The sequence below is a fragment of the Camelina sativa genome, chromosome 18 (assembly GCF_030686135.1).
Source record: "Camelina sativa cultivar CO46 ecotype springtype chromosome 18, ASM3068613v1".
NCBI lineage: Eukaryota > Viridiplantae > Streptophyta > Magnoliopsida > Brassicales > Brassicaceae > Camelina > Camelina sativa.
This window is the reverse complement of record NC_141897.1, coordinates 16,806,239-16,832,628: the sequence shown is the minus strand read 5'-3', so window position 1 is coordinate 16,832,628 and position 26,390 is coordinate 16,806,239. Positions and strand designations below refer to the sequence as shown.

Genomic DNA, 26,390 nt, shown 5'->3' with positions numbered 1-26,390 from the left:
AAATTAAACATCCGGTATAATCTGAGTAAATTGAGATAAACCGAATTGAGAGAACCAAGTTCGAAAACCGGTTGAAACGCGTGAGAGAAAAAAAGAATTAAAGTCGTCTTCGTCATTCTTCTTCTTTTGTGTATGTTTATGAGAGCCATAGGCAGTCATTAGCTAGTTTTTATTACAGCAGCATTGATTTTTGGTTCTGCGCAGAAGCTCTTATTCAATTCTGATCTTCCTTCTCCACATTCATTTGTGAGAGTGGTACTATTTTGGTTCTGCAATGGAGTATTGTGATATGATGAATTTAATGCTTCATTATAAACTTGAAGCTCAAGTTCATTATGTGTATATATATATATGTATGATTCAAGCTTCTCTCCTCACACTTTTCCATATTCTGCTTTTCTTCTCATTGCTCTTCTTCTTCTGCTTCTGTTCTTCAAACATGGTTTCTTACAAAAGAGTGTTTATTGTGTTCTTATCAACGGTGATGAGAGAGATGAGAAAGACTGAACATTTTGAATGGACCAAGCCGTCTCATCCTTCTCGTCCGCCGTCTCCTCTTTCTTGTCCGCCGCCTCCTCTTCCTCCTCCGTGGGCTCCTCTTCTTCACTCCTAATCAAACATTAATTGCTTTCTAATCTAATTATAATATCAAAAGATTGATATACATATCAACTCATATAAGTAATTCCTTCCACTTGTTGACGTGATTAAAAGTGTTTGCACCTATTTTTTAAAAAAAATGTTATTAAGCATGTTCTGAATTTACTATTTCTTTAAGATTGTTCACTTCAGACCAGTAAATCACACAGACCAGATCAAGTTGTGTGTGTTTCATGAGTTTTTTTTTGGCATTGTCAATTCTTAAATTGGAGATCTTTTGTGCAAAAAGCCTCTTTTGAATAAACCAAAAGTGATCTGTTTGATAAAAAAATAAATAAATAAACCAAAAGTGAAATCAAACTGTCCTCTAAGTGCACAGCCAAGTTATCTATTGATGTCACATATCTGTTTTCGTTGCTGTTTCTGTTCTGAATCCAAAATTAAATAAAAGGGAAAAAATCGTAACGTGAAGAAATTACTTATACATTCCGATGTTTATAGTCATCTACTCTACATCTGCAAAATAAATTAGCCTTAATAACTTTTTGGTGTTTCCATTTTGTGTTTCTTTTTTATAACTTTTGGAGAAATCTATCTTTCAAAACTTCATTCAATAAAATCATAATAATTCAACCAAATCTTTATTTGATTTTAACATTAACTAACAGACTCAACATTCATCCTCACACAGTAGAACAAACCTAAACTACCAGTCTTTATTAAAGAAAATCATAATCCTTCTTCTTCCTTCATGTTTGATGTAGAAAGCATTACATAACCAAATGAAATCCATCAACTTAGTCACACACACACTCAAAACACTCCTCCGGACATTCCGCTAATACCCTTGCTTGATTTGTGTACCTTTTCAATCCCAAACACATGAAAGAAGAATAATCAAGATAAATGTAGACAATATAAGCTTACAGAAATCGTTGATGTGAACCTGACAAAGATTAATGTAGACAATATAAGCTTACAATATATTACCTTGATGATGCGAAGAGGGTGAGGTGAACCTGACGAGATCCCACGAAGCATCACTCATCTGTGGTAGAAACACAGAAACATTGTCATTTGGTCAGATCATAGATATATAATATATTTACTGGAATAACCCTTTATTCACAAAAGATATTTCAATGTTTGAAGATACACAGAGAGACGAATCACTAATAAACCATGCAGCTTATATGTTGTTAAGTCGTAATGCAGTATGGTGAAGATAACATATGTAACCTTCAGATTATGGCCTTTTTACCTTATCAGTATACATTCAGATTATTTTTACAAATGTTCTAGTCTTAACACCAGTGATTGCCTTTTACTGAAGAAGCAATCTACTGAACTCAGCAAGTTTTCATCAGAAAGGTAATACATCTCCATTAGATATACACATTAGTCGTAACAGATAACCTATTTTGCATATTACGCAACCAGATTCTTTCTATGAGTCCCCATGCATTTCTAGTTTTTTTTTTTCTCTGTAAACATCGCCGTTATAATAATATTTCCTAGTCGGATCAGAGCAAAACAACAACAAAAACTTCTACCCACATTGAAGGTTCCTTTCAGAAATATGAGGAGCATTCAAGAGTTACATATATCAGCTTTATCAGAACAATGCCCCTATTTGATTTTTTCAGCAAATATATTCAGAAATATGAGAAGAATTCAAGATTACAAATAGCATCTTAGAAGACGGTAATTTCTTGTTGTCTTTTTCTAAATCAAGATCTATGATACTTTCATTGCATGCTAATTACAATCAATGTCGCCTCAAACTAAACCCAACAGGGGAAAAATCAAAGAAACAAAAGCACCTAAAAAACATTCATTCTCCAAGGGCCAAAAGTATTTTTCTTCTAGAACACTGATATGATTTATACATCTCCATAAGGATCTACTTGCACTAAATCGAAATAGTTATCTTAATTAAGCTATCTAATTTTTCTGTATTACCATCTATGGCAATCTAATCACACAACATATTCACAAAACACTCACTATCGAACCTAAATCTAACATATATAAACGGAAACATCCATGAAAACAAACTACGAAAGCATCTAACGGCCTAACCTTTGATGTGTTCATGATGAGCAACAACATCTTGATCATCATCTCCAGCAGACTTGACAGTAACAACAGGGACAGGTCCATCACGATCATCAGGATATCTAACCACAACAACGGGGCAAACACAGTGGTGAACACAGTAATCACTAACGGATCCAAGCTTGCCATCACTTCCTCTTTTCTCAGCACCAAAACCTCTACTTCCCATAATGACAGCACTAAGACCAAGCCTCTCGATCTCAAGACACAGTCTCTCCCTCATGTCATGATCTTTCACTATATGGATCTTATGCGGAAACCCTAATTCCTTCAACGGCTTAGCTAGATCCGCAACTTTGGATGAAGTAAAAGCATCAAAATCCTCTTGGCTAGGCTGAGATTGAGCGTTTGGATCTTCAACATCAACAGAAGGTTGAGTTTTGAGAGGGAGAGGTCCCCAATCGGCACCGAAGAGGACGGAGGTTGGAGAAACGTGGAGAAGAACAACGGCGTCTCCGGGACGGATGTAGTGATCTACAGCCCAACGAACGGCGAACGAACTTTCTTCGGAGAGATCAACGGCGACTCCGATTTTACGACGAGCTCCGGCGGTTGGAGTTGGAGTTGCGGCGGAGGAGGGAGTGGAAGAGGAGTGGTGGTGGTGAGAGTGACGTGGTGAAGGAGGGTGATGGATCTTGATGTTGGGAAGCTGAGGATGATCGGAATCTGGATTCATGATTTACTCAGAGATGTTTTGTTTTGTTCGTCGGAAAGTGAAAAAAAAAAACGAATTGAGAGAGGTTTCTCTCTTTTAACGGAGAAGAAGAATCAAAAGAAGCGTGTTTTCTCGAATTCTTTAATACTAATTTTCTTTTTTTTTTTTTGTTTTTTTTTGTTTCTTCATCTGCAGCTATCAATCCTATCATCCACCGTGTAAAAAATTCACAAATTATTAATTCATGAATTCTTCAAAATATCACCACTTTTAAACCTTTTTTCAGAATAATATTAACTCTTTTTTTTTCTTTTTCTTTTAAATACCACAACACAGATAATTTCAGATTTATAGTTTGATTTTTAAAAGATAGTTTTGGAAATTAAAATCAAACTGATTTGATTAATGGAAAATGAGTAATGAAGTGGATTGGATTTAGTAGCGGACACATTAACCATTTAAGATATTTTTTAAATACAAATAATTATATTTTTGAAGGTTTAACCGTACGTTTAACTGTGCAGTTAACCGTATCAAGAGTTTTGATTAATTAACGATTATGATTAGTATATTCTTATCTTACCCGTAATTAATCTATTTTAACGGTTAATAGTTACGGTTTTGAACCGATTATAATCCGGTTATGGTTTATAAATGAACCGGTTAAAATTAGATTTTGGTCGTGCCTAGATCGAGGACTAGTAATGTTCTGATCAGTGACTTAGATTTAAGTAGTTCAAATTTTAATACATCGGGGATGTTTTAAGATCTGAATCCCGTCGCCTCCTTTTCACCACCAGATCGCCGTCGCCTGCACTTACCGAAGACGACGAACTTACCCCCGGAAGTTTTTGTGCCGCCGGCATAACCTGATTCTCCGCTTCAATCTTCATCCTCCTCCTCCTCCTTATCATAAGAATCAGTACCACCGTTTGCAGCTTGAAGTCTCATATGTTCCGTCTAGATCGGTGACTCAGATGGCGAACTACTTGGCTCAGTTCCAGACGATTAAGAACTCCTGCGATCGTCTCGTCGCCGCCGGTAGAATTCAATACTCTTCAATTTCTTCAAATCTATACGTTTACTACATTCGATTAGGATCTTACTTCGCATCTTTCTTTCTTTAATTTTTGCCACATTTTGCGATGTCTTAGTTAGATATTAGTGGAAAGTTTCTCAATTTAGTTGAAGGATCAAATCAGGTGATATGAATCTGAATCCGATGAAGTACTGTATTCACAATTTGATATTGTTGGTTGTTAGTTGCTTCATTTTGAAGTCTTCTTAAGCTTCTCTATATTTGTAATACCGTTATTTGAAGACATACCCTCATATGTTTAAATATTTGACTGTGGGCTTGTGATTATATTTGACTGTGGTCTGAGTATACTCATATATGAAGCTAAAAGTGGTTAGAAATGAGCACCCTTTCCTGAATTTCTCTGAAATTGGAAAGAGAGAGAACTGATCGTGAGGATTTATTTTGTTCTGACCTTTAACTCTACTTGTTCGTTAGTGTTAAGATGTCTTCTCTTTCTTGTTGTTCCCTTTGCCAGTGATCTTACTCGTTGTAATAGTATTTGCTTGCATTTTCTTTTACAGTGGAAGATGTGTCTGATCTGTGGCCTACAGTGAAAGGTTTATTTGAAGTACATCAGCCATTAAAAAGAGCGTTCTTGACAAACAAGACTCGAAATCCGGTTTTTATTGAGAACTTGCCGGTTGAATTCATTTTAACCACAGACGCGAGACTTCGTAGTCGATTCCCGCAGGAGCAATATTTGTTCTGGTTTCGAGAACCATATGCAACTATAGTTCTTGTGACGTGTGAGGTACTTGTCTTGTTGATATCTTGTTTATCTTGTTTCTCTGTATCATTCTTGGAAGTGGAGAGTAGTCCCTTGCCAGAATATGAAGCAAAGATGATATTCGTTTCTACTTTCCTTTGCTATAAGAGATAAGAACCTATGTCTAGAGAGCAGGCACCGTTTGCATTGTATATGGTTTCTGGACTAGGTTAGATTTATCACTTATGTGGTTCGACAATTTTGGTCTTCTAGCTTTTCTGAGCATACTTTTGACCTTGCAGGATCTTGATGAGTTTAAAAACATTCTCAAACCACGTCTGAAATTAATTGTTCAAAATGATGAGAGGGAATGGTTTATTGTATTTGTATCTAAAGCTCATCCAAGTAATGATCAAGCAACTAAGTCTGTCAAGAAAGTATATGCGAAGCTTGAAGTTGAGTTCAGTTCAAAAAAAAGAGAAAGGTAAGCAATGTAGACTGTGTTTTATGCTTTTTTGCTTCGATACAAGTAGGCAAGAACCAAAAAAACACCGTGCCAGATTCCTAATGAGACTTGATTGCTCCTACTATAGTTCTAATAAAAGTATTAGGTTAATCAGTTTTAATTAATTATGCATGCCATACATAGTCTTCATATGATAATTTCTGCAATGCTTTTAAGGTGCTGTAAGCTCGATGTACATGGCCCTGACGGAAACTTTTGGGAGGATCTGGAATTAAAGATTACCGAGTGCATCAGGAATACCTTGGATAGGCGCGCACAATTCTACGAGGATGAGATACGCAAGCTCAGTGAGCAGCGGTTTATGCCAATATGGAACTTTTGCAACTTTTTCATCTTAAAGGTTAGCTCTCTTCTCAATTTCTGAAAGGTAAGTGAAATGTGGCTTCTATGTAGATGAATAAAATGGTTTAAAATCCTGTTTCTTCCATTTTGTAGTTAGATTTTATACTATTTTAATTAAGTCCCTGATGGAAATTTACGTCCCCCTTTTGTTGTTTCCATAGAAGTATGAGAAGAATTCCCATCTGTTAAACCTAGAAAACACCTTTGGTCCTTGCAGTCACATTTGAGATGAAACTTCTCTCAGTTTTTTAGAGGTCACAATGTTTTTCTTAAAGGTCTTACTGTTCTATGCTATCTCAGGAAAGTTTGGCTTTCATATTTGAGATGGCTCATCTTCATGAGGATGCATTACGTGAATATGATGAACTAGAGCTCTGCTATTTGGAAACAGGTTCTTTTCCTACCTTTGTATCTTTCTCTTGCAGATCCGTGGCAATAAAAAATCCATGTTTTTTCTATTTGGTAGATTTATTATTTTGCATTTGTGAAGTTAGTAGCAGGAAGATAGATTATATGTAGTTTTATATTCTTAGTTCTTGACAAACCTGACATCTATCTTTATCTTTTAAAGCATTTGGGAACAACATTCATCCAACAAACTGATTACCTTTTCCGATATTTTTTCTTAACAAATAATCTATCATGCATACCTTCAATGCAGTGAATATGCCTGGGAAACAGAGGGATTTTGGAGGATTTGACAGTGAAGATGACCAAGCTGCGCTGTTGAAACCAGGAAGCAAACCATTGACACAGATTGTGCAAGATGATTCTTTTAGAGAATTCGAGTTTAGACAGTATCTCTTTGCCTGTCAATCTAGGGTTGGTGAACACGAGAGCCATCATATTGAGTGTCCTTTTCTGCTTTCACAATTGTAGCTTTACTTTAACAATTTTTTCATTCGCTTACCCCTTTGTGGTTCTTTGCAGCTGTTGTTCAAATTGAATCGTCCTTTTGAAGTTGCATCGAGGGGATACTCTTTTGTTATTAGTTTTGCAAAGGCCTTAACCCTCCATGAGGTAGCCTATATTGTAACTAAAAACACGCTTATTATCATACTTCTGATTTGTTGATTTGACCGACCTTGTTTTCTCTCTTCTTTTTTTCACTTTTGTAGAGTGTACTGCCCTTCTGTATGCGGGAAGTTTGGGTAATTACTGCATGTTTCGCGCTGATTGAAGCAACTGCTTCTCATCACCATGATGGAGTGGTTGCACCTGATATAGAGAAGGAATTCTACCGTCTTCAGGGTGATCTCTATTCACTTTCACGGGTTAAGGTAGAAATCTGCTTGCTTTAAAAATTTGTATAATGAATAAACCCCTTGTTTCTCTTCCCATCTGACATCCTCTTTCAATTTCTGTTTAAGTGATATTGCATTTGTCTATGTCACAGTTCGCTAATTGTCTTATGTGATGTCATACTAGTTTCTTTATGTCCAAGCACAGAAACAGTTGTTTTGTTGGTTGCATATAAAATATAATATGAAAATTATATTTGAGTGCTGATACCTTTCTGATCATGGCAGTTCATGAGACTTGGATATCTGATAGGATATGGAACAGACATAGAAAAGAGTCCACTGAACAGGTACGGGTCTATTTTTGTTATAGCATGTGCATTTCCTTGTCAAATAGGAGAATAAATTCTCCAGTGACTTCCCGTTGAGAAAGGATTACCTAATTAGTGAGGAAGTATATGTCTCACTTTAAAAAAACAGCATTTCTTTGTTTGCTCAAAAAGCGTGTCGATTTTTCTTTCTCTTTGGGATTAGGCTATGCTGATGATGTTAAGTAGTAACTCCAACACATTTTTATGGGCAGTGCTTGTCTCAGTATGCTGCCTTGGCCAAAACCGGCAGTCTGGCCATCTCTTCCACAAGATGCTTCCTCTGAGGTGCTTGAAAAAGAAAAGGTATAATCTACATAGGCCGCGTGATGTGTTATCTATTTGATAGCATTCGTATTGTAGCCAATCTCATGCTTTACATTGGTGCTAAACTGTACTTGAATGACCTCTTGTGGACACTGGCATAATTTTGTTTACCAGGGTATAGTTTGTAAATGTTGTATATGTGAGATCTTGGTCTGCGTAACTATATTTACCATCTGTTAATTTTTTAAGAATACTTATCTCCTTGTTTTGGTACAGACTATTCTCCAAGCAACTTTAAGGACCAAGCACTTTGGTATTCAACAGAAAGCTTTACCTCTTGAACCATCTGTCCTTTTACGTGTGGCTAACAGAAGAAGGGCTTCTCTTTCTACCGGAAATATTCCTGAAATATTTGATGGGCGCCCAAGTTTTACCGAAGGGTAATGAAATTTATAAAATTCTGTTCTTTAGCCGTTCGTACTTTCAAGTGTTTTAACATTTAAATCTCATATATCTTCAAAGTTTCCTGGAAGTATTGCAAATCATCACCTTTTGTTATTCTTTGAGGAACTAAAATGATATGTTTATATATTCCGACAGATCAGGTTTAGAAGCATCTCCGAGAACACCTTCATCTCATAAAGTACAAGCAGCTTCTATGTCGAGAACAAATTCTTCACCTGGAAATTTTGAGAGTCCCCTAGATAGGCCTATGCGGCTTGCTGAAATTTTTGTTGCAGCTGAGCACGCTCTGCGACTTACCATTTCAGATAATGATTTGATGAAGCCATTGTCATCTATTCAGGATTTTGAGGTAGCATGCTAATACCATTTACATGAGGGCAGGGAAGCTTCTGATATATATGCTGCTCTTTCTTCTAGCTTCTCATGTATAAGTTTTGTTGTGGCAGAATAAATATCTTAACCTAACTAAAGGTGCTGCCGAAAACTATCACCGTTCTTGGTGGAAGAGACATGGAGTCGTTCTTGATGGGGAAATTGCAGCTGTCTGCTTCAAGCACGGAAAGTATGATTTGGCTGCAAACTCTTATGAAAAAGTTTGTGCCCTTTATGCGGGTGAAGGATGGCAAGATTTACTGGCAGAAGTCTTACCTAATTTAGCTGAGTGTCAAAAGATTCTTAACGATCAAGCTGGGTACATGTCATCTTGTGTTAGACTACTTTCGTTGGATAAAGGTTTATTCTCGTCCAAGGAGCGGCAAGCTTTTCAGTCCGAGGTTCTTACTCTTGCACACAGTGAAATGAAGAACCCAGTTCCCTTAGATGTGTCATCGTTGATCACGTTTTCTGGAAACACTGGCCCTCCACTTCAGCTATGTGATGGAGACCCTGGGAATCTATCTGTTACTGTATGGAGTGGCTTTCCTGATGATATCACCCTTGATTCGCTTAGTCTTACTTTGGTAGCCACCAACAACACTGACGAAGGCGGCCAGGTTTGCCTCCATTAGACATGAATTTCTCGTTCTTTTCCTCTATCAAATTTCTCATTCTGAAGAACTTTGTATATGGAGTGGGTTTCAGGCTTTAAAGAGTTCCGCTGCAACTGTGCTAAAGCCCGGAAGGAATACTATCACTTTTGCTTTGCCTCCACAAAAACCTGGTTCCTATGTCTTGGGAGTCGTCACTGGCCAGATTGGGCGCTTGAGATTCAGGTCTCACAGCTTTTCAAAGGGTGGTCCCGCAGATAGTGATGACTTCATGAGTTATGAAAAGCCAACCAGACCTATCCTGAAGGTACGCGATCTCCCAATTTTAAGATATTAGTTACTGCTTCTGGAGCGACAAAGAATCATTAACTACATGCATGAGTAGTGATACTCTTATGGACACTTGTTTCCTTTGTTGATACGATAGAATTCTTATTCTTTAGGTTTCCAAACCAAGAGCTCTGGTCGATCTTGCTGCAGCTGTATCTTCTGCGCTGCTAATAAATGAAGCCCAATGGATTGGTATCATAGTACGTCCAATTGCTTACTCACTTAAAGGCGCCATCTTGCACATTGATACTGGTCCAGGGCTAAAGATTGAGGACTCGTATGGCATTGAGATGGAGAGTTACATGGACACAGACTGTGATGCTAGTGCATCAAAAGCTGATGTTTTAGTAGAAGAGAGTCCTGTCCCTCCGATACGGGATTCAGAGGTGCTTAATCTTTGCGATGGTAAAATAGTGTTTTCAGATTGGGCAAGCAATGTGAGTTCTATTCTATGGGTCCCTGTTCGTGCATTGAGTGAGAAGCTTGCTAGAGGGTCATCTTCAGGTTTGCAGTAAAAAAATGATTTTCAGATAATTACATGTTTGTGTCACATCCTCTGGCCAATGATCATATTTCTTTTGTCTTAACAGTCAATCCGCTGAAACAAGATATTTTAGAGGGAATGAGAACTGTAGCTTTGAAACTTGAGTTTGGGGTTCATCATAACCAGATATTTGAGAGGTATATCTTCCTTGGTGTGGCAAATCTTGATCATTGTTTATCCGCATCAGAGATTTGACCTGACTGAATCATTCTTTTTCTCATCATACTTTCTTCTGATTTTGTTATGTGAGCAGAACCATAGCTGCACATTTCACCGACCCATTTGATGTGACCACAAGGGTGGCAAACAAATGCAATGATGGTACTTTGGTCTTGCAGGTAGCCAACTATAGCTCTTTTAAAATTTAGAAGTCTTATCCTTAACCTCTCAGTTCCCTCAATCTTATTCACGTCCACCCAAGATTATCAATGAAGTAATTTATATCTACAGGTCATGCTACACTCCCTAGTCAAGGCGAACTTGATAGTTCTTGATGCTTGGCTTGATCTTCAAGATGGATTTGTTCATGGACAAAATGATGGAAGACCGACTTCAACGTTTTTTCCGCTTGTTGTGTCTCCAGGATCTAGAGCAGCAGTCGTGTTCAGTTTATGCCTAGACAAGACTCTGTCATCAGGTATTCATATCCTTCTGAAGAACGGTGAATATGACTGAGATTTTTACATTATATCTTACTTTTGGTCAGACACACTTAAGCTAATAACGCCATTTGCAGCTATTTATGATTTCTGAACAAAAAGTATTCTAATAGAGATTTGGCAAGAGAATTCGATAAGGGCTTAGGAAGATCCACTTAATAGTGAGCCTACAATCAGGATGCTTTACATCGAATTATGCTAGTATTTGGGTGATTGCCTTTAATGTGTGGCTATAACCATAGAGTGGGATTTGCATATGAAAACAGAGGAATATAATCAGTTTTATTAACTGCAAACTAACTAATTGTTTATACGACAGAAGGAAAAGATTTGCAACTACCAGAGAGCATTCTGAATATCAAATATGGAATCCATGGAGATAGAGCAGCTGGGGCACACAAGCCAGTGGATGCAGATAACTCTGGAACTGATACTGAAGGGAGAGATTTGGTGTTCAAGAGTGCTATTGTTTTGCAACGTCCAGTGCTTGATCCTTGCCTCACAGTTGGATTCCTTCCACTTTCTTCTGATGGGCTTAGGGTCGGGAAACTTATCACCATGCAGTGGAGAGTGGAAAGGCTTAAAGATCTCAAAGAAAGTGAAGCCGTAGAACTAGAACATGTAAGTGATGTCCAGATCGAATTAGTTGATATAGCTTCCTATTTAAATAAATTATTACTTTTTCGTAAGAGTTTTGATTGCTATCACCATCAATCACTATCATTTTCTAATTCACCAGAATTTCCCTTTAAATCGTTAGCTCTTTTTCTTTAAAATATCGGCATGTTCATCAACTGTTGTTGTTTTATTTACACAAGGATGAGGTGTTGTATGAAGTCAATGCAAATTCGGAGAACTGGATGATCGCTGGTAGGAAGAGAGGCCATGTCTCTCTCTCAGAGGAGCAAGGTAAGTAATATTTTCTTCTTCTTACTTGATTTAGTGCAAGAAACACAATTTGCATCCAAGTGATGATATGTTATTTCTTTTGTCGTCTGGTAACAATATTACAGGTTCAAGAGTAGTAATCTCGATACTGTGTGTCCCGTTAGTAGCGGGTTATGTCCGTCCTCCTCAACTCGGGTTGCCAAACGTAGAAGAAGCAAATGTAAGCAGCAATCCACCGGGTCCTCACTTGGTATGCGTCTTGCCACCACTTCTAAGTTCTTCCTACTGCATCCCTGTCAAGTAATTAATAGAAGCTCGCTCTTTCTTATAAATGTTTTTTTGAAGAAAACATTGTTTCTATGTAATTTTATTGGTTTGCGATCATATAAGTATCAGAGAATTGAGTTCATGGGAATAGCAATGATAAGAGTGGTTTTTTCTTATATTTAAACCGTGTACACTGCATGCGGATTACTGAGTTTTGCTTATATTTTGATCAACAAGGCCTTTAGTATTTAAAATATTCGGGCATCCATGTCCATGTGTATATGGATTTTTTTTTTGTCTCGTGCTGTTATTATTCTCAATGTTTCCTATTCACATACTAGCAGTTTGCACAATAGAAGATTTGCAGTTAAAGACAAATTGCTTTTAAAAGGAGATGATCCGACAGTGTTCTATGTACTTAGCCACATAAGTGTAGTTCATCTATACTATATAGAGCACATACATACATTACCATCACAACAGGAGCACCTTGATTTTCTTTGTACATTTCGTCCAAAAGCATAAATTAAAATAGGGTAGGACGTATTTATTTTCATGTTTCTTTTAGCGTAAGTGTGGCGAAGAGGACCAATTTCACAAGATAAAACAAGTGAGACCAGTGGTAGATAGATGCATGAGAGATAAGTTATTTTAGGCATTACAAAAAAAACATTTACTTAAACCTGAATTTGGCTGACGTGGTAATAAACCTTTTTATGTACAGTATATACTTAAGGTAATTCAAGTAGATTTGTTTCAATACTCCACAATATCGAAAAACTTGGTGGACAAGGCCATTTCCTCTGTAATAAATTAGTGTAGGGTTTTTTTAGGTGGGGAAGAGTACCAATTTATAAAAAAATTAGGGTTTTTCATAATGTCTCTTCTTCTTAGCCGGCTACCGAAGCTCTGCCGTGGGAAACCTAGGTTGATAAGATACTCTCTTCTGATTCTGTCTAATGGTTTCTCAACTTCCTTGCGGCAAACGCCACCTTGCACCATCATCACCGCTGGTTATTGTGGAGAGGGTCTTAAACATCTCGTGATTTGTAATGCTAATGGATTGTGCAGCGTTGATTTGGAAAAGAAGGTGCCTACGGAGCTGGTGGAGGAGAATGATGCAACTGTAACAATAGGGGCATCTAATGGCTGGGTAGCTACTTTTAAGGACGGCGTGGTGCGTCTACAAGATGATTTAAACCCGGTTGCATCGGATATAAATCCTAAACGCATTCCCCTGCCTCCTCTTGTGACTCTTCCTGGTTGCCAAACCCAAGTTGTAACCAACGTAGCCATGTCCTCACCTTCTCCCGAGGATGAAGACTGTGTTGTGGCTGTCAAGTTCTTGGGACCTCAACTCAGCTTTTGCCGACCCGCTCAAAGTAACTCTGATTGGACCAACATTAGAATCGAAAGCCCCTGCTTCTTCCCCTCCCGTGTCATGTTTTGCAAGAGAGATGAGATGTTTTGCCTACTCGGTTCTGGAGGACACCTGATTGGATCATGGGATCTCGGTAAACACACGAACAAACCAAAGATTCAGAGGTTGCAATTTCAAAACCTTCCCGAGCTGACCAGGAGAAAGCAGGAGCGCTTGCATTCGTGTTGCACGAGCGAACACTTGGTGGAGTCACGATCCACTGGTGAAACGTTCTTGGTTAAGTTGTACAGGAAGGCCACCGCCAGTGGTAGGGTGAAAATGCAAACGAAAGATGTATTGGTGTTCAAGCTTGACGAAGAAGGAAACGCTATCTACACTCAAGACATTGGAGACCTCTGCATTTTCATCTCAAACTCTGAACCTTTTTGTGTCCCTGCTTCTTCCTTTCCAGGCATGTTCTCTAACTGCATCGACTTTCTGGATGTAGACGAAAGTGCCTTCTTCAGACCTAATTATTCTTCCCTTAAATGTATGAATTATCCGTCTGTGGCCCCTTATCACATTCCACCTCAAAATATAGTCTAGCTAGCTACTACTTTGGAATTGATTCTGAGTCATGAATCCACAGTTAAAACCTTATCTTCACGAGTACGTAGTTGGTGTAACAGATCATAGCTGTATGTGGTTTTTCATGTTCCATTTTTGAAACTTTCTGAGATTCATAATATTGAATCTGTCCCTTCACTTTAAAGGTCGTTTTGTTGGTATTGGCTCGCTGAAGTTACATACTGTAACAAAAATGATATGTCACATTGTTTATATACATGTCTACATATAGGCCTAAACAGAGAAAACAACTTCACCAACTCTGTTAATGCAACTAACTTAGATTGATTTTTTGTACTTGTGTCTATATGTGTGACTAACTACACATATTGTTAGTGTTAGGGTGTATATGTCATCTCCAAAGTCGTCGTCGTCCCCCATGGAAGGATCAAATGAAGGTGGTTCTGTTCTCGTGTAATTCAAGAATTAGTGAGCAACACAGAAAGTCCTGCTGATTCAAATATAGAGTCCTTCACTAACACTACTATTTCGTCAAACATTTGGGCCTTCCTAAGTAAATCAAAAGTCCTGATCAGAAATATAAAAGCTAAATCTATGTATGTGGCTTTTGTTGTTCCAGTCTTGATCTTTCTGAAATTCATAATATTGCATTTGTCCCTTCACTTTAAAGTCGTTTTGTTGGTATTGGCTCGCTGAAGTTACATATATTGTAATAAAAAATGATATGTTACATTGTTTATATACATGTCACATAAGCTTTAAACAGAGAAAACAAGCTCTTATCAACTTCACATATCGACTCTGCCAATGCAACTAACTTAGTTTGATTTTTGTTCTTATGTCTATCTGTATGACTAGCAAGTTACGAACATCTGTTAGTGTTATAGGGTGTATATGTCATCTCCAAAGTCGTCGTCCGCCATGGAAGGATCAAATGAAAGTGGTTCTGTTTGCAGCATGCTCTCGTGTAATTAAAGAATTAGTGAACAACACAGAAACTTAATTTATAGGGTCAAAGCGGAAGTATTGCTGATTAAAATATAGAGTCCCGTCACTCACACTACTATTTGGTCAAACATTTGGACCTTCCAAAGTAAATCAAAAGTCCTGATGATCAGAAATATAAAGCAAAGAATGAGCAATACAGAAACTTAATTATAGGGTCAAAACTAAAGGTAAATTGAGTAGAAAAGGAGAAGGGTCAATATGACTGAGATTCTTTGCTTTGTAGTATCTTATTACTTTTGGTCGAACACACTTAAACTAATAGCGCCATTTGCAGCTATTTATGATATGCAAGGACTACGATTTTTTTTTTTTTTTTTGTCTTTTCTTGTGCTATTTTATTTTCAATGTTCCGAGAAAAGAAAAAGAAAAACCGGTTGAGTTTGTGAAGAAACCAAATTGAATGAACCGACTACAACTTACTTATTGGTTCGTTAATTCTCGCAGACCTAAGCGTAACTCTAAACCGACTACACTGACTAAAACACACAAGTGAACTACAAATGTATTATCAAATATCAATCCTTCTTCCAAAAAGGTTTGCTGTTAATTTAAGGTTCCATTTTTTACTCCACCAAAATATCCAAAAAGATTGTGTGACTTAAAGTCTAAAACTTGGTGGGCAAGGCCATTCATTGTATTAATGGAGGGCTTTTGGTGGAGAATAATGATTATTAGGGTTTTGCCGCTAAGTAATTAGGTTTTGTTTTTAACTCTCTTGCCCTTCTTCACTAAGAACATCTTATTAATGGCTCTGCTTCTCACCCGGCTGTCCAAGCTCTGCCTTGGGGAACCTGCGTTAGTACGATCCTCTCTTCTGCTTCTCTCTAATGGCTTCTCATCTTCCTTGCTGCAAACACCTCCTTGTTCCATCGTCTACGCTTCTCCATGTGGAGCGGATCTCGGAAAACTCACCATTAGTAATGCTAATGTCCGTGTCTGCACTCATTTGGAAAAGAAGGTGCCTATGGAGTTGATGGGGGAATTGGGAACGATAGGATCCTCCAATGGCTGGGTAGCTACTCTGAAGGACGGCGTGGTTCGTCTCCAAGATGATCTAAACCCTTTTGCATCGGATACAGCCCCGAAACGCATTCCCCTTCCTCCTCTTGTAACTCTGCCTCGTTGTCAAACCCAAATCGTCACCAACGTGTCAATGTCCACACCTTCTCCTGAGGACGAAGACTGTGTCGTGGCTGTCAAGTTCTTGGGACCTCAGCTCAGCTTCTGTAGACCCGCTCAAAGTAACTCCGGGTGGACCAACATTAGAATCCCACACCCCTGCTTCTTCTCCTCCCGAGTTATGTATTCCAAGAAAGATGATACGTTTCGCATTACCGGATCTGGAGGCCATATCATCGCATCATGGGATCCTCGCACACACAAGAACAAACCAAAGTTACAGAGGTTACGATTTCATAACCTCCCTGAGCTGACAAAGACCAAACGAGAGCTTTTGCATTCGTGTTGCACGAGCGAACACTTGGTAGAGTCAGGATCTACCGGTGAAACCTTCTTGGTTAAGTTGTACAGGAAGGCCACCGCCAGTGGTACCGTGAAAATGCAAACGAAAGGTCTAATGGTGTTCAAGCTTGACGAAAAAGGCAACGCAGTTTACACTCAAGACATTGGAGACCTCTCCATTTTCATCTCAAATTCCGAACCTTTTTGTGTCCCTGCTAGCTCCTTTCCAGGCATGTTCTCTAACGTCGTCAACGTCTTGAATGTCGACGAAAAGGCCATTGTCAGTGTTAAGCATTCTTACATCACTAGTCGAAATTGTACGCCCGAGGCGCCTTACTATATTCCACCACAAAAAATAGTCTAGCTAGCTACTACTTTTAGAATTGAGTCGGAGTCATGAATTAATCCACAGTTAAAAACCTTATCTTCACGAGTACGTAGTTGGTGTAACAGATCATAGCTGTATGTGGTTTTTCTTGTTCCAGGTTTGAAACTTTCTGAGATTCATTATATTCAATTTGTCCCTCACTTTAAAAGTCGTTTTGTTGGTGTTGACTCGCTGTAGTTACCTTGTAATAAAATGATATGTTACATTGTTTATACACATGTCTCTGCATATACGCTTAAACAAAGAAAACAAACTCTTAACAACTTCACCGAGACTCTGTTAATGCAACTTAGTTTGATTTTGATTTTATGCCTTTTAACAAAAAAAAAAAAAAAAAAAAAAAAAAACTTAGTTTGATTTTTGTACTTGTGTCTATCTGTGTGACTAGCTACATATATTATTAGTGTTAGGGTGTGTATATTCCATCTCCAAAATCAAATGAAGGTGGTTCTGTTTCAAGATTGCTCTCTTTTTTTCTGAGAAGAGAGCTAGTAATGCTGCTATTTAATCAGCATGCATTAAATAGCATGCATTTGTGATATAAACACGTGCGTATACGAGCAAGCATGTATAGACTAAATACAGTAGAAGAGATTAGATGGTCTAGTTACTAGACTCTAGTAATACAGAACCGATTAAGAAACGAAGCAGCTCATTTATGAGAGGATACATAATAACTAAGTTACTTTGATGACCATTACAGAAAAAAAAAAAAAAAAAAGAATCAGATCTTTCAGTGGTATAATCTAATAATAGCTTTAGCCAAATTAATTGATATGTTACAAGTCTGCATAAGCTTAACAGAGAAAAGAAGCTCTTAACAACTTCACCGACTTTGTTAATGCAACTAACTTAGTTTGATTTTTGTACCTGGTTAGTATAAACAGTGAACCAGCTAGCGTACCAATATAAACTACACTAACTTACTTATTAGTCCAAGTTTTGCTGTCAATTTTAGGTTCCATTTTTACTCCACAAAAATATCCAAAAAGATTTGAGTGTGACTTAAAAGACTAAAACTTGGTGTTCTGAGTCATGAATATAGTCTAGCTAGCTACTACTTTGGAATTGAGTCCGAGTCATGAATCCACAGTTAAAAGCTTATCTTCCCGAGTAGTTGGTGTTACAGATCATAGCTAATTTGGCGTATGTCGTTTTTGTTGTTCAAGTTTTGAAACTTTCTGAGATTCATAATATTGGATTTGTCCCTTCACTTTAAAAACTCGTTTTGTTGGTATTGGCTCGCTGAAGTTACATATTGTTATGAAATGATATGTTACATTGTTTATATACATGTCTACATAAGCTTTAAACAGAGAACAAGCTCTTATCAACTTCACCTGTCGACTCTGCTATACTTCGTTTGTTTTTTGTTCTTATGTCTATCTGTATAACTAGCTAGCTACATCTCTGTATTACTTTTAAAAGAAGATGATCCGACAGTGTTCTATGTACTAAGCCACATAGTGTAGCACATACATGCATTACCATCACAACAGGACACCTTGATTTTCATTGTACATTTTCGTCCAGATACAAAATCTAATTAAAAAGCATAGATTAAAATAGGGTAGTATTTAATGATTCTCATGTTTCTTTTAGCGTAATAGTGTGGCGAAGAGGACCAATTCCACAAGATAATGAGTGAGACCAGTACATGGTAGATAGATGCATGAGATAAGTTATTCTAGGCATTACAAAAAAAAAACACACACACATTTACTTAAACCGGAATTTGGCTCACGTGGTAATAAACCGGAGTTTGGCTGACGTGGTAATAAACCGGAATTTGTTTCAATACTCCACAATGTCGAAAAACTTGGTGGGCAAGGCCATTTCCTCCTTGTAGACGATCACTCTCTATTTCAATTGGTGGATTAATTATAATTCAACTAATAATATACATTGTATAAATCCACATATTGTGTACGACTAACTAAACTATGAATTATAATTATAATATCTTAAAATGAATGAGTTAAAAATATGAATTATAGAGTTACATAAGCAGAATTAACTAAACTCCTTTTCGTATATTGAAGAAAGCAAATAGCCATATGTTTTTGATGATACTGGAATAGGAGAAAGAGGAAAATACAGAGGTCAATTGTAGTCGGTTTAGAATTGGTTTAGGTTTACTAATTGCTAAGTCGATCAAAAGTGTAACAAAAAATGGACGATGTGCTCATAGCCAAGTCTTTGTTTGACTTTATTATAACACTAGAAGTTGTGCAGTGCTACCCGGGTTTAACTTACATTGTTGTTTAATTATAGTAATTTGGAGATTATTAATTTTTATTTGTTTACTCGGCAATGGTTATTTTGTGATTTTAAAAATACACTGATCATATTAATTTTTTTGGGTTCATTTGTTTGATGTTACATGAGTTTTCTTTTTATATATAGTATTAGAGTACTTCAACACATTGAGAAATTTTTGATTGCATAGTAGAGTGTTTATGATTTTTTCTCCTTTTAGATTTTCAATACATATTAGAGTGCATTGGTGAGAGAGTCATTGAGTTTCTCATCATATAATATTATTATTTTAATATAGAAAAATGTAGGGGCTTCTTTCTAATATTAGAATTTGTTTAAAATATCATTTTTGAGATACTCTTTATCAAAAATATCTCTTTTTGAACATTTTCATTTTTGTCCTCTTTTACACAGATTACAATATGTTAAATTAATTTTAAGATTTTTTATTTAGGTCTGAGTTCTCTATTTTACATTTAGGAAATAATTTTGATGGAATGGGATTTAGTATTTGGAGTTTAGAATTTAGAATTTAGTCATTTTATACATAAAAATGGGTATTTTTGAAAATGAACAACATGAAAGGGTATTATTAAAAAGTGACATAAGAAAAGGGTTTTTTTGAAAATGTGCTATTTGATATTAAGATTCCTAAAAATATATGATACCAATATACAATGAGCATATACTACTCAAAACTATAGAAGTCAAATTAATCATATATAGTATAGAAAAATGTAACTCATATTGTACCATGAGATAAGCACCATATATAGTAGCTTAACAACATGTTTTTTTAAGCATATTATAGTAACATACAATTTTCCTTTTTTATAATAGTTTAAAATACGTTTTTTCTTAAAGATGAAGACTAATAAAGAAACTAAATTTACAATGGAGAGACTCATATGCATCGTCCAATACGAAAAAGTTTTAGTCTGCTTTACCACATGAATGCCCAAAATAAAATAAAAATAGAAATTCTAAAATATAAGAAAGGAACAAAACCTAACATGCTCAACATATTCAATCATGATAGTTCAATTTTATGATGTAGTAATATTAACACAACCAACAAACACGACAATATGAAATAAAAATAAAACATGGTTTTAAGGTCCGACCCATAGGCCAAGTAAGTGAAGCCAAGGATATATTATTCATGTAGATATATCCAACTTACGGATGAAATTTTATTAGGTGTGAAAACCTATTTAATCTTTTCAATTGTTGGAGAATGAGCATTAGATTAATGTTAATTAAACTTGTTGTTACTGAGATTTAAAGTAAAATTTAACTTAGAAAAAAAAATTGAAACTAATAAAAAAGTTTCCATATTCGAAAAGTTTGAAAACAGTAATGAATTATTAGGCAATATAAAATTTATTTTCGTATAAAAGTTTATATGAACATGAAAACATTGAAAAGACAAAGAAAAATGTGAGCAAACAAAACAAACTACAATATGGAAATAATGAAAACAATTTTTTATATTACTATTTTTATAATTTTATTTATTATAATAAAAATAATTTTTTTAAAAACATTGACGTATGGCATCCAAAATTGTCAAACATTTTCAAACATACATAAACACTCTGATGAATAAATAAATTTGTCAAACATTTTCACATAATTTTTTTCTTTGTAGTATTAATGCGAATAAGAAACATGATAACCTGCCTAAAAAAATTTCAAATTATTCAAGAATACCTATTAAAATTTGGAAAAGTATATAAAAATAATAGAATTCTTCATAGGAACCTAATGGCTGAAATTAAATAATAGTGACTGAAAATTTGTGTTAAAAAGAGGGTAATTAGGGATTGAATTCTAATTTTATGGAAAACGGAATGAATATTACTTTTATGGAAAAAGAATTGGTAAGATCTAATAAGGAATAAATGAGTAAGCAATTATCATATTACTTACAAAAAACATCTAACTATTAGATTATATAAGATTAAAGGCCAGAAACTCAGCAGGAATGGAAACCCGAAATTTAAAATTTGAGCCAAAAATTTATGAATTGATAAGAGAATTTTGAGAACACATAAACATCCCACAATCTAACATAATCTAAAATCCTTTCTTGCCTATGAATCATTTATAAGATTGAAATCCAGAAATAAATTGTATGCATAATTTAGAATCTGTTCTTGCCCCTGAATCATACATAAGATTGAAACTCATATTTATCATTTCAAAATAAACTATCATCAGTTTTTTTCTAGGATGATAAATTGTGGTTTTAGATTAGAAGGGGCCTACAATTGGTTCTTATTGAAGAAGAGAAAAAAGAAATGTTGAGATTTTTTTGTTTGTTTTATGGGCCAATAGTTACTTAGGTCCAAAGTACAAATGAATTTAGTTAGCTCCAAACAACAAAATAAGACAGGTTGGATAATTAATATGCCAAGTGTCATCTCTTTAGCAAAAATTGAGAAAAACCTTCTCATATTATATAATATATATCTTGATTGAATTTAGGTTATAGCCAGTCAATAAGTAGCTTATCAATAAGTAGTTAACTGAAGAGCACAAACAAGAGAAAAACTATATGCAATGAGTAAACTGAAACTCCACAAGTTTATCTAAAGGATTGAGATGCATAGCCGTGTACCCATGGAGGAGGAACATTCTCACAAAAAGCAATATTTTATTTTATGTAATGAGATTTTAATAACTTCCGACTTTATTAATCACCAATATCTGAAATATAAGGCTATCTCCATCAATAATCCTTAGAGATATCTTAGGAGTTTGTTAGCTTAAAATAAAAATAAAAATAAATCAAAATTGCTAAATTTGCTTAGCATCGGCGCTTAGGTAAGCATTTTTAGGACCCAAGAATCAATGACGTGTCAGCAGCATATTGTTGCGCAAAAGAAAAAAAAAAATTAACATCTCCTTCTCATCTCTCTCGTCTGTTTCCGTCCGATGAGTCGATGACAAACTATTTTTGAAGCGGAGGAGGGAGTCCGAAGAAAACAATTGCTCTGAAGTTTCTGAACAATAAGGCTGATTTTGAGATTGAATCACATAAATTTTTGACACTATTATAAATTTTTGTTTTTGGGTTTCTTTGATAAACCAAGATTGGATTTGAGTATTTTTGTTTAAGAACCCCAAATTTAACAACTATCAATGGATCCATGAAATTTTAAAATTTCTTAAGAATTTCTTAAACTAACCTTTTTCAAAATTAATAGTAAAATATGTTTTTAGCAAACTTTGTTTACATCCATTGATGGAGAAGCCCTAAGATACAACTAGCATTGTTCATTATAATATCATTTCACTAACTTTTATAACTTATAAATAAACTAGTTCAATTTAGTCAGACATTTGATCTTCCTAGGAACATAGGATCACTTCGAGAAAATAAAATCATAGTTAAATATAATAATTAGAAGCAAATAGTGACGCAGTGAGCAAGACAGACTTTTTTTTTTCTCATTTTTGCAGCAAGACAGAAACTAAAAGAGTCAAAACATAAGTAACACAAACAGAGATCACATACACTAAACTAAACTGATGTGTAGAACAAAGAGGAAATAAATAAACTGAGTCGAAATTTACTCCACAAATAAATTCGTAAATTGTTGAGTAAAGTACTCGTCATGAAAAAAGATGGTCTTGTTTTTTTGAAAAAAAAAATAGAAAATTTAAATTAGCCATTTTTAATTCTAGGTGAGCAATACAGGTTCAGGTAACTGTGTTATGGCATTGAAATTCTCAAACACATTTTCTTATAACATAAGTTATACGTTTAGTTGAGAACGTTAGATTCAAACTTGGCATTTTGATATAAAATATGTTTATTTTCCTTTAGAAACGGACTAAAGTGATACATTAAACTAAAATTTATCCAAAAAGAAACAAAATATAGTAGATGTAGATAAAAAGAATAGAACAGTTAAAGAGTACCACATGTCGTTTCAAACACGACTGTTGGGTAAAAAATTAGAAGACTATAAAGAAGAGTGGAAGACAAAAGAAGATGAGACAATGAAAAGAAAATGCCCCCACACCTGAATTTTAGATCCCCTACCGTTTAATTTTGTACACCCGGCCCAAACTTCTTAATTAACTCTTTCATTTCCTTTTGATTTGTCACTCCCTAAGGAAAAAACAATACTATTAGTAATAGTTAGTCTATTACTTTTTTGTATCTAATGTTAAATTATATTCAAAAGAAAAATAAACATTTTACAAAGCTAGTTTAGTCATTTCCAAACATGTTTTTTAGAACTTGTTTAGTAAAATCTAGTTGCAAACCAAACCTGAATGCTAAGACCTCCACCCTTCTTTGTTGTGCTCAACCGATTTCGGATGTTCTTGTCAATGATCCTCACAAGCCGCTCCGTCCTCGAAGGGTGCTCACCATGTCGACGATCATTTCATTCCCTCCAAATAGAGTGAATTGTGTTCTGGAAAGCTTATCCCACTAGAAACCTTGTTGTCTTGTCCAAAGTATCGCCAGCTAGTAGAACCATGATCTCCTTCCAATCGGCCGTAAAATTATCCGCTAGTAACAGTTTAACGAGCGCCTCCCACACCTGTTGTGAAAAACGGACAAGTGAAAAACAGGTGCTCTCTACTCTCCATAGTTAGTCTATTACACGTTTAAATAGTAGTGTTAATTTTATAGGCTCTATAACGGCATTGCTAACAGGGTCAGATTAATATATTTTTGAAAGAAAATATGAATACTAATGTTACTCATATTAGGGGAAATATCTAATCTAAAGTTTTAATCATAAATTAATTGAATGAAAACAAATAAAAGAACACAGTGACAGTGACATTATGTACTAACTAAAGTAACTATCACTTCGTTTTGAAGCAAACAAAAAAGGCTTCCACATAATCAACTGTCAATATTTGGTATATAGCTAAATAGTGCATTAATTAATATCCAAACCTAATTTTCTAAGCTAGCTTCCATCACATTCAGATCGTATTCCATACATATATTTCATAAGATCAACCAATACCAATTATCATTTAACTACAACCGTCACTTAAAATATGAAAGAAAACAAAAATTGTTAAATGTCTTATGAACGGTTAGTGTTAGTTCAATCAAGCTATGGTTAGTTTCGCATTAAATTGTACAAATGTTTGAACAGAAAAATTTATGTACAAGTTGTTTGCAGCTAGGCTAAGTTTCATAATCAGATATAATCGATATTTTGCTATATGGTTCTAAATCAATATAAGACCGATTTAATTAATAAAAACCTTTGATAAATACATCAAAGTATGTAAACTCTATGCGGATTGATGAAAATCTCATATATATGGCTGCTTGGATTGACTAATTTTTTTAAAAGTATGAAATTATATTATTATTTTCAAATTTCACGTCATTCAACATCTCCAATCTAAACGTACTTCGCCCGAACCAACAAAATGCTGACTAGGTTTCTTAAACGAAACCATATGGCTCTTAACCATAAACGCAGTGACTCGCTTCGAAACCCTAATCTCCTCCATCCTCAGCTCTTGTAACCGCCGAACATACTCAGGAACGTGCACTAAGTCCCACACCACTCCAACTCCGCCGGGTTTCAGCACTCTTACAGCTTCTCCGAGAACTCTCGTCCTCTCTGCTGCCGCTTCCACCGTCTTCTGACCGTATTCTTTACCGACTGTATGGAGAAACCCGGCGGAGACCACCACGTCGAAGTAATTATCACTAAACGGAAGCCGTCTTACGTCTGCTTCACGGCAAGTCACGTACTCTTGTACTCCTATACATATTAAGTTAATCAATACACGAAATAAACACAACTTGATTGTTGAATAGAATAATGAATAACGACATCAAAATTTTGTAATCAAATGACAAAAAATAAAAATATATTTTTTGGAACTATTTTCAGATATTTAACCAAAATCAAGACAGGGACCGGAAACTATTTCTTTCTAAAGCTAAAATATATAAACCATACAAAATTTAAATCTCCTCAAAAAAGTAATGGCATGTTTAAGAATAACACTAAATCGACGGTTCCAAAGCTCAGACTTTTGTTATGATTTTATAAGGACTCAAATCCAGTATTAGAATGCAATTGATCATCGCCTTGTGTTCCAATTACAACAAAGTTTAGATTTGAATTTTAATCCAATATACTTGATATTTAGAATATATGCTCTATTCTTGTAATTAATTCACAAATTTTCACTAGATAAACAAGTTATTTATACATGTATTATTAATATAATCACATACAGTATGTAATAATTACTAAAAAACAGTTAATCACGCAAATATAGTCACAAAACTACAAAATAATAATATATTGGTCAACGAGAAACGACTTTTTTGTAACGTAAAAAGATAGTCAAAAAGTCAACCAAACGAAAAAAAAATAAACTCACGAACCTTCGATGTGAGCAGTACGAAGAGTAGAGAGAGTAGTACTCATGGACCGATCCAACCCAACGACCCGACCCGAACTACCAGTTTTCTTAAGCTGCGTCGCCACCGCATTAAGCAAAACACCACGACCACATCCCAAATCAAGCGCCGTCTTCACACTCGACCAATCTCCAACAGATCCAACCATCCTCTGCGCCATCTCGTACCTTAGCGGCACGGCCGAGTAAAAAAAGTTTCCCGCCGCGTAAAACAAACACACGGCGGAAAGCGCCGTCACGGCTCCGAAAAACCCGGCAGAGAATCTAGCCGCGGCGGCGTTAGGGAAGAAGAGGAACGACTCTACAAAGACGCAGATCGGGTTGAAGTAGATGAAAAACACGGCGGAGAGTACAGAGAAAGCAACCGCGTTGAGTACGAGGAACAAGAGTGTGTGTTTCTGCTCGATCCCGTAGATAGCGTAGATCTGAGCCCAGTCTCTCGTTCCAGTACTCGTCTTCCCCATTAAGATCAGAGTGAAAGAAGAAACAGAGTATCAAGTATGGTTTACAGAAGCTTGGTTTGAAAGATCAATGAAACATGAGAAAGAGAGAGAGACTCTGACAGAATCTAAATCACAGTGAAGTTTATAAAAAATGTATAGAGAGGCATAACATTTATATATAATGATGAGTAGTAACGTTTCTTTCTCATGTGGAGTTTTCTCTATTTATAACTGTCACATAGTGTGTCATGCATAAAACATTTGTATAATGTGTGTATGTAATTTGGTTTTTGTATTTCAACAGTCAAACACACACACAAGTTTTGAATGTGTAACCGTTCCTAGTAATAATAATTTAATTTCGTATTATTAATGGCATTTTATCTAATTTTTTTAGGTTGTTTGTTTGGT

General features: G+C 35.7%; 5 protein-coding genes across 7 annotated transcripts; 3 read left to right on the top strand and 2 right to left on the bottom strand.

The window, feature by feature from the left end:
* Positions 1 to 1,194: 1,194 nt before the first annotated feature.
* LOC104761464 (universal stress protein PHOS32) lies at positions 1,195 to 3,604 on the bottom strand. 2 transcript variants are annotated; one of them, XR_015588954.1, is made up of 3 exons: positions 2,683 to 3,604; positions 1,591 to 1,648; positions 1,195 to 1,464 (listed from the first exon to the last, which is right to left on the bottom strand). XR_015588954.1 is itself a non-coding variant. In XM_087499393.1 (2 exons), the coding sequence occupies exons 1-2, from the start codon at positions 3,392 to 3,394 to the stop codon at positions 1,641 to 1,643; spliced, it is 720 nt and encodes a 239-aa protein (XP_087355519.1). In that variant the 5' UTR covers positions 3,395 to 3,492; the 3' UTR covers positions 1,587 to 1,640. The 2 variants fall into 2 exon arrangements, 1 of the variants encoding a protein (XP_087355519.1); XM_087499393.1 differs by lacking the exon at positions 1,195 to 1,464 and having other exon boundaries at positions 1,587 to 1,648; positions 2,683 to 3,492.
* Positions 3,605 to 4,034: 430 nt separating this feature from the next.
* LOC104761463 (trafficking protein particle complex II-specific subunit 130 homolog) lies at positions 4,035 to 12,221 on the top strand. Of its 2 annotated transcripts, none has more exons than XM_010484549.3 (21): positions 4,035 to 4,414; positions 4,976 to 5,205; positions 5,463 to 5,644; positions 5,843 to 6,026; positions 6,329 to 6,419; positions 6,690 to 6,850; positions 6,959 to 7,048; positions 7,147 to 7,308; positions 7,558 to 7,619; positions 7,853 to 7,943; positions 8,181 to 8,344; positions 8,505 to 8,718; positions 8,816 to 9,361; positions 9,450 to 9,662; positions 9,799 to 10,189; positions 10,276 to 10,366; positions 10,483 to 10,567; positions 10,680 to 10,866; positions 11,208 to 11,509; positions 11,707 to 11,797; positions 11,902 to 12,221. In XM_010484549.3, the coding sequence occupies exons 1-21, from the start codon at positions 4,351 to 4,353 to the stop codon at positions 12,078 to 12,080; spliced, it is 3,780 nt and encodes a 1,259-aa protein (XP_010482851.2). In that variant the 5' UTR covers positions 4,035 to 4,350; the 3' UTR covers positions 12,081 to 12,221. The 2 variants fall into 2 exon arrangements, with proteins under 2 accessions (XP_010482851.2, XP_087354331.1); XM_087498205.1 differs by having other exon boundaries at positions 4,056 to 4,414; positions 8,510 to 8,718.
* Positions 12,222 to 12,920: 699 nt separating this feature from the next.
* Positions 12,921 to 14,009, top strand: LOC147922996 (uncharacterized). The gene has a single exon (XM_087500027.1). It carries the CDS (start codon positions 12,921 to 12,923, stop codon positions 14,007 to 14,009), a length of 1,089 nt encoding a protein of 362 aa, XP_087356153.1.
* A 1,711-nt stretch (positions 14,010 to 15,720) lies between these two features.
* LOC109130585 (uncharacterized) lies at positions 15,721 to 16,824 on the top strand. The gene has a single exon (XM_019240284.2). It carries the CDS (start codon positions 15,745 to 15,747, stop codon positions 16,822 to 16,824), a length of 1,080 nt encoding a protein of 359 aa, XP_019095829.1. The 5' UTR covers positions 15,721 to 15,744.
* A 7,487-nt stretch (positions 16,825 to 24,311) lies between these two features.
* Positions 24,312 to 26,390, bottom strand: LOC104725959 (uncharacterized). The gene is made up of 2 exons (XM_087499243.1): positions 25,502 to 26,390; positions 24,312 to 24,866 (listed from the first exon to the last, which is right to left on the bottom strand). Exons 1-2 carry the CDS (start codon positions 25,998 to 26,000, stop codon positions 24,484 to 24,486), a joined length of 882 nt encoding a protein of 293 aa, XP_087355369.1. The 5' UTR covers positions 26,001 to 26,390; the 3' UTR covers positions 24,312 to 24,483.

What these genes read in the sequence shown, in the direction of transcription:
- LOC104761464 (XM_087499393.1), bottom strand. Translation starts at nt 3,394, where the DNA reads ATGAATCCAGATTCCGATCATCCTCAGCTTCCCAACATCAAGATCCAT.
- LOC104761463 (XM_010484549.3), top strand. Translation starts at nt 4,351, where the DNA reads ATGGCGAACTACTTGGCTCAGTTCCAGACGATTAAGAACTCCTGCGAT. An exon ending in AGGTGCTTGAAAAAGAAAAG is followed by an intron (nt 7,944 to 8,180) that starts GTATAATCTACA and finishes GTTTTGGTACAG; the next exon opens with ACTATTCTCCAAGCAACTTT. An exon ending in CGCCCAAGTTTTACCGAAGG is followed by an intron (nt 8,345 to 8,504) that starts GTAATGAAATTT and finishes ATATTCCGACAG; the next exon opens with ATCAGGTTTAGAAGCATCTC.
- LOC147922996 (XM_087500027.1), top strand. Translation starts at nt 12,921, where the DNA reads ATGTCTCTTCTTCTTAGCCGGCTACCGAAGCTCTGCCGTGGGAAACCT.
- LOC109130585 (XM_019240284.2), top strand. Translation starts at nt 15,745, where the DNA reads ATGGCTCTGCTTCTCACCCGGCTGTCCAAGCTCTGCCTTGGGGAACCT.
- LOC104725959 (XM_087499243.1), bottom strand. Translation starts at nt 26,000, where the DNA reads ATGGGGAAGACGAGTACTGGAACGAGAGACTGGGCTCAGATCTACGCT. An exon ending in TCGTACTGCTCACATCGAAG is followed by an intron (nt 24,867 to 25,501) that starts GTTCGTGAGTTT and finishes TAATATGTATAG; the next exon opens with GAGTACAAGAGTACGTGACT.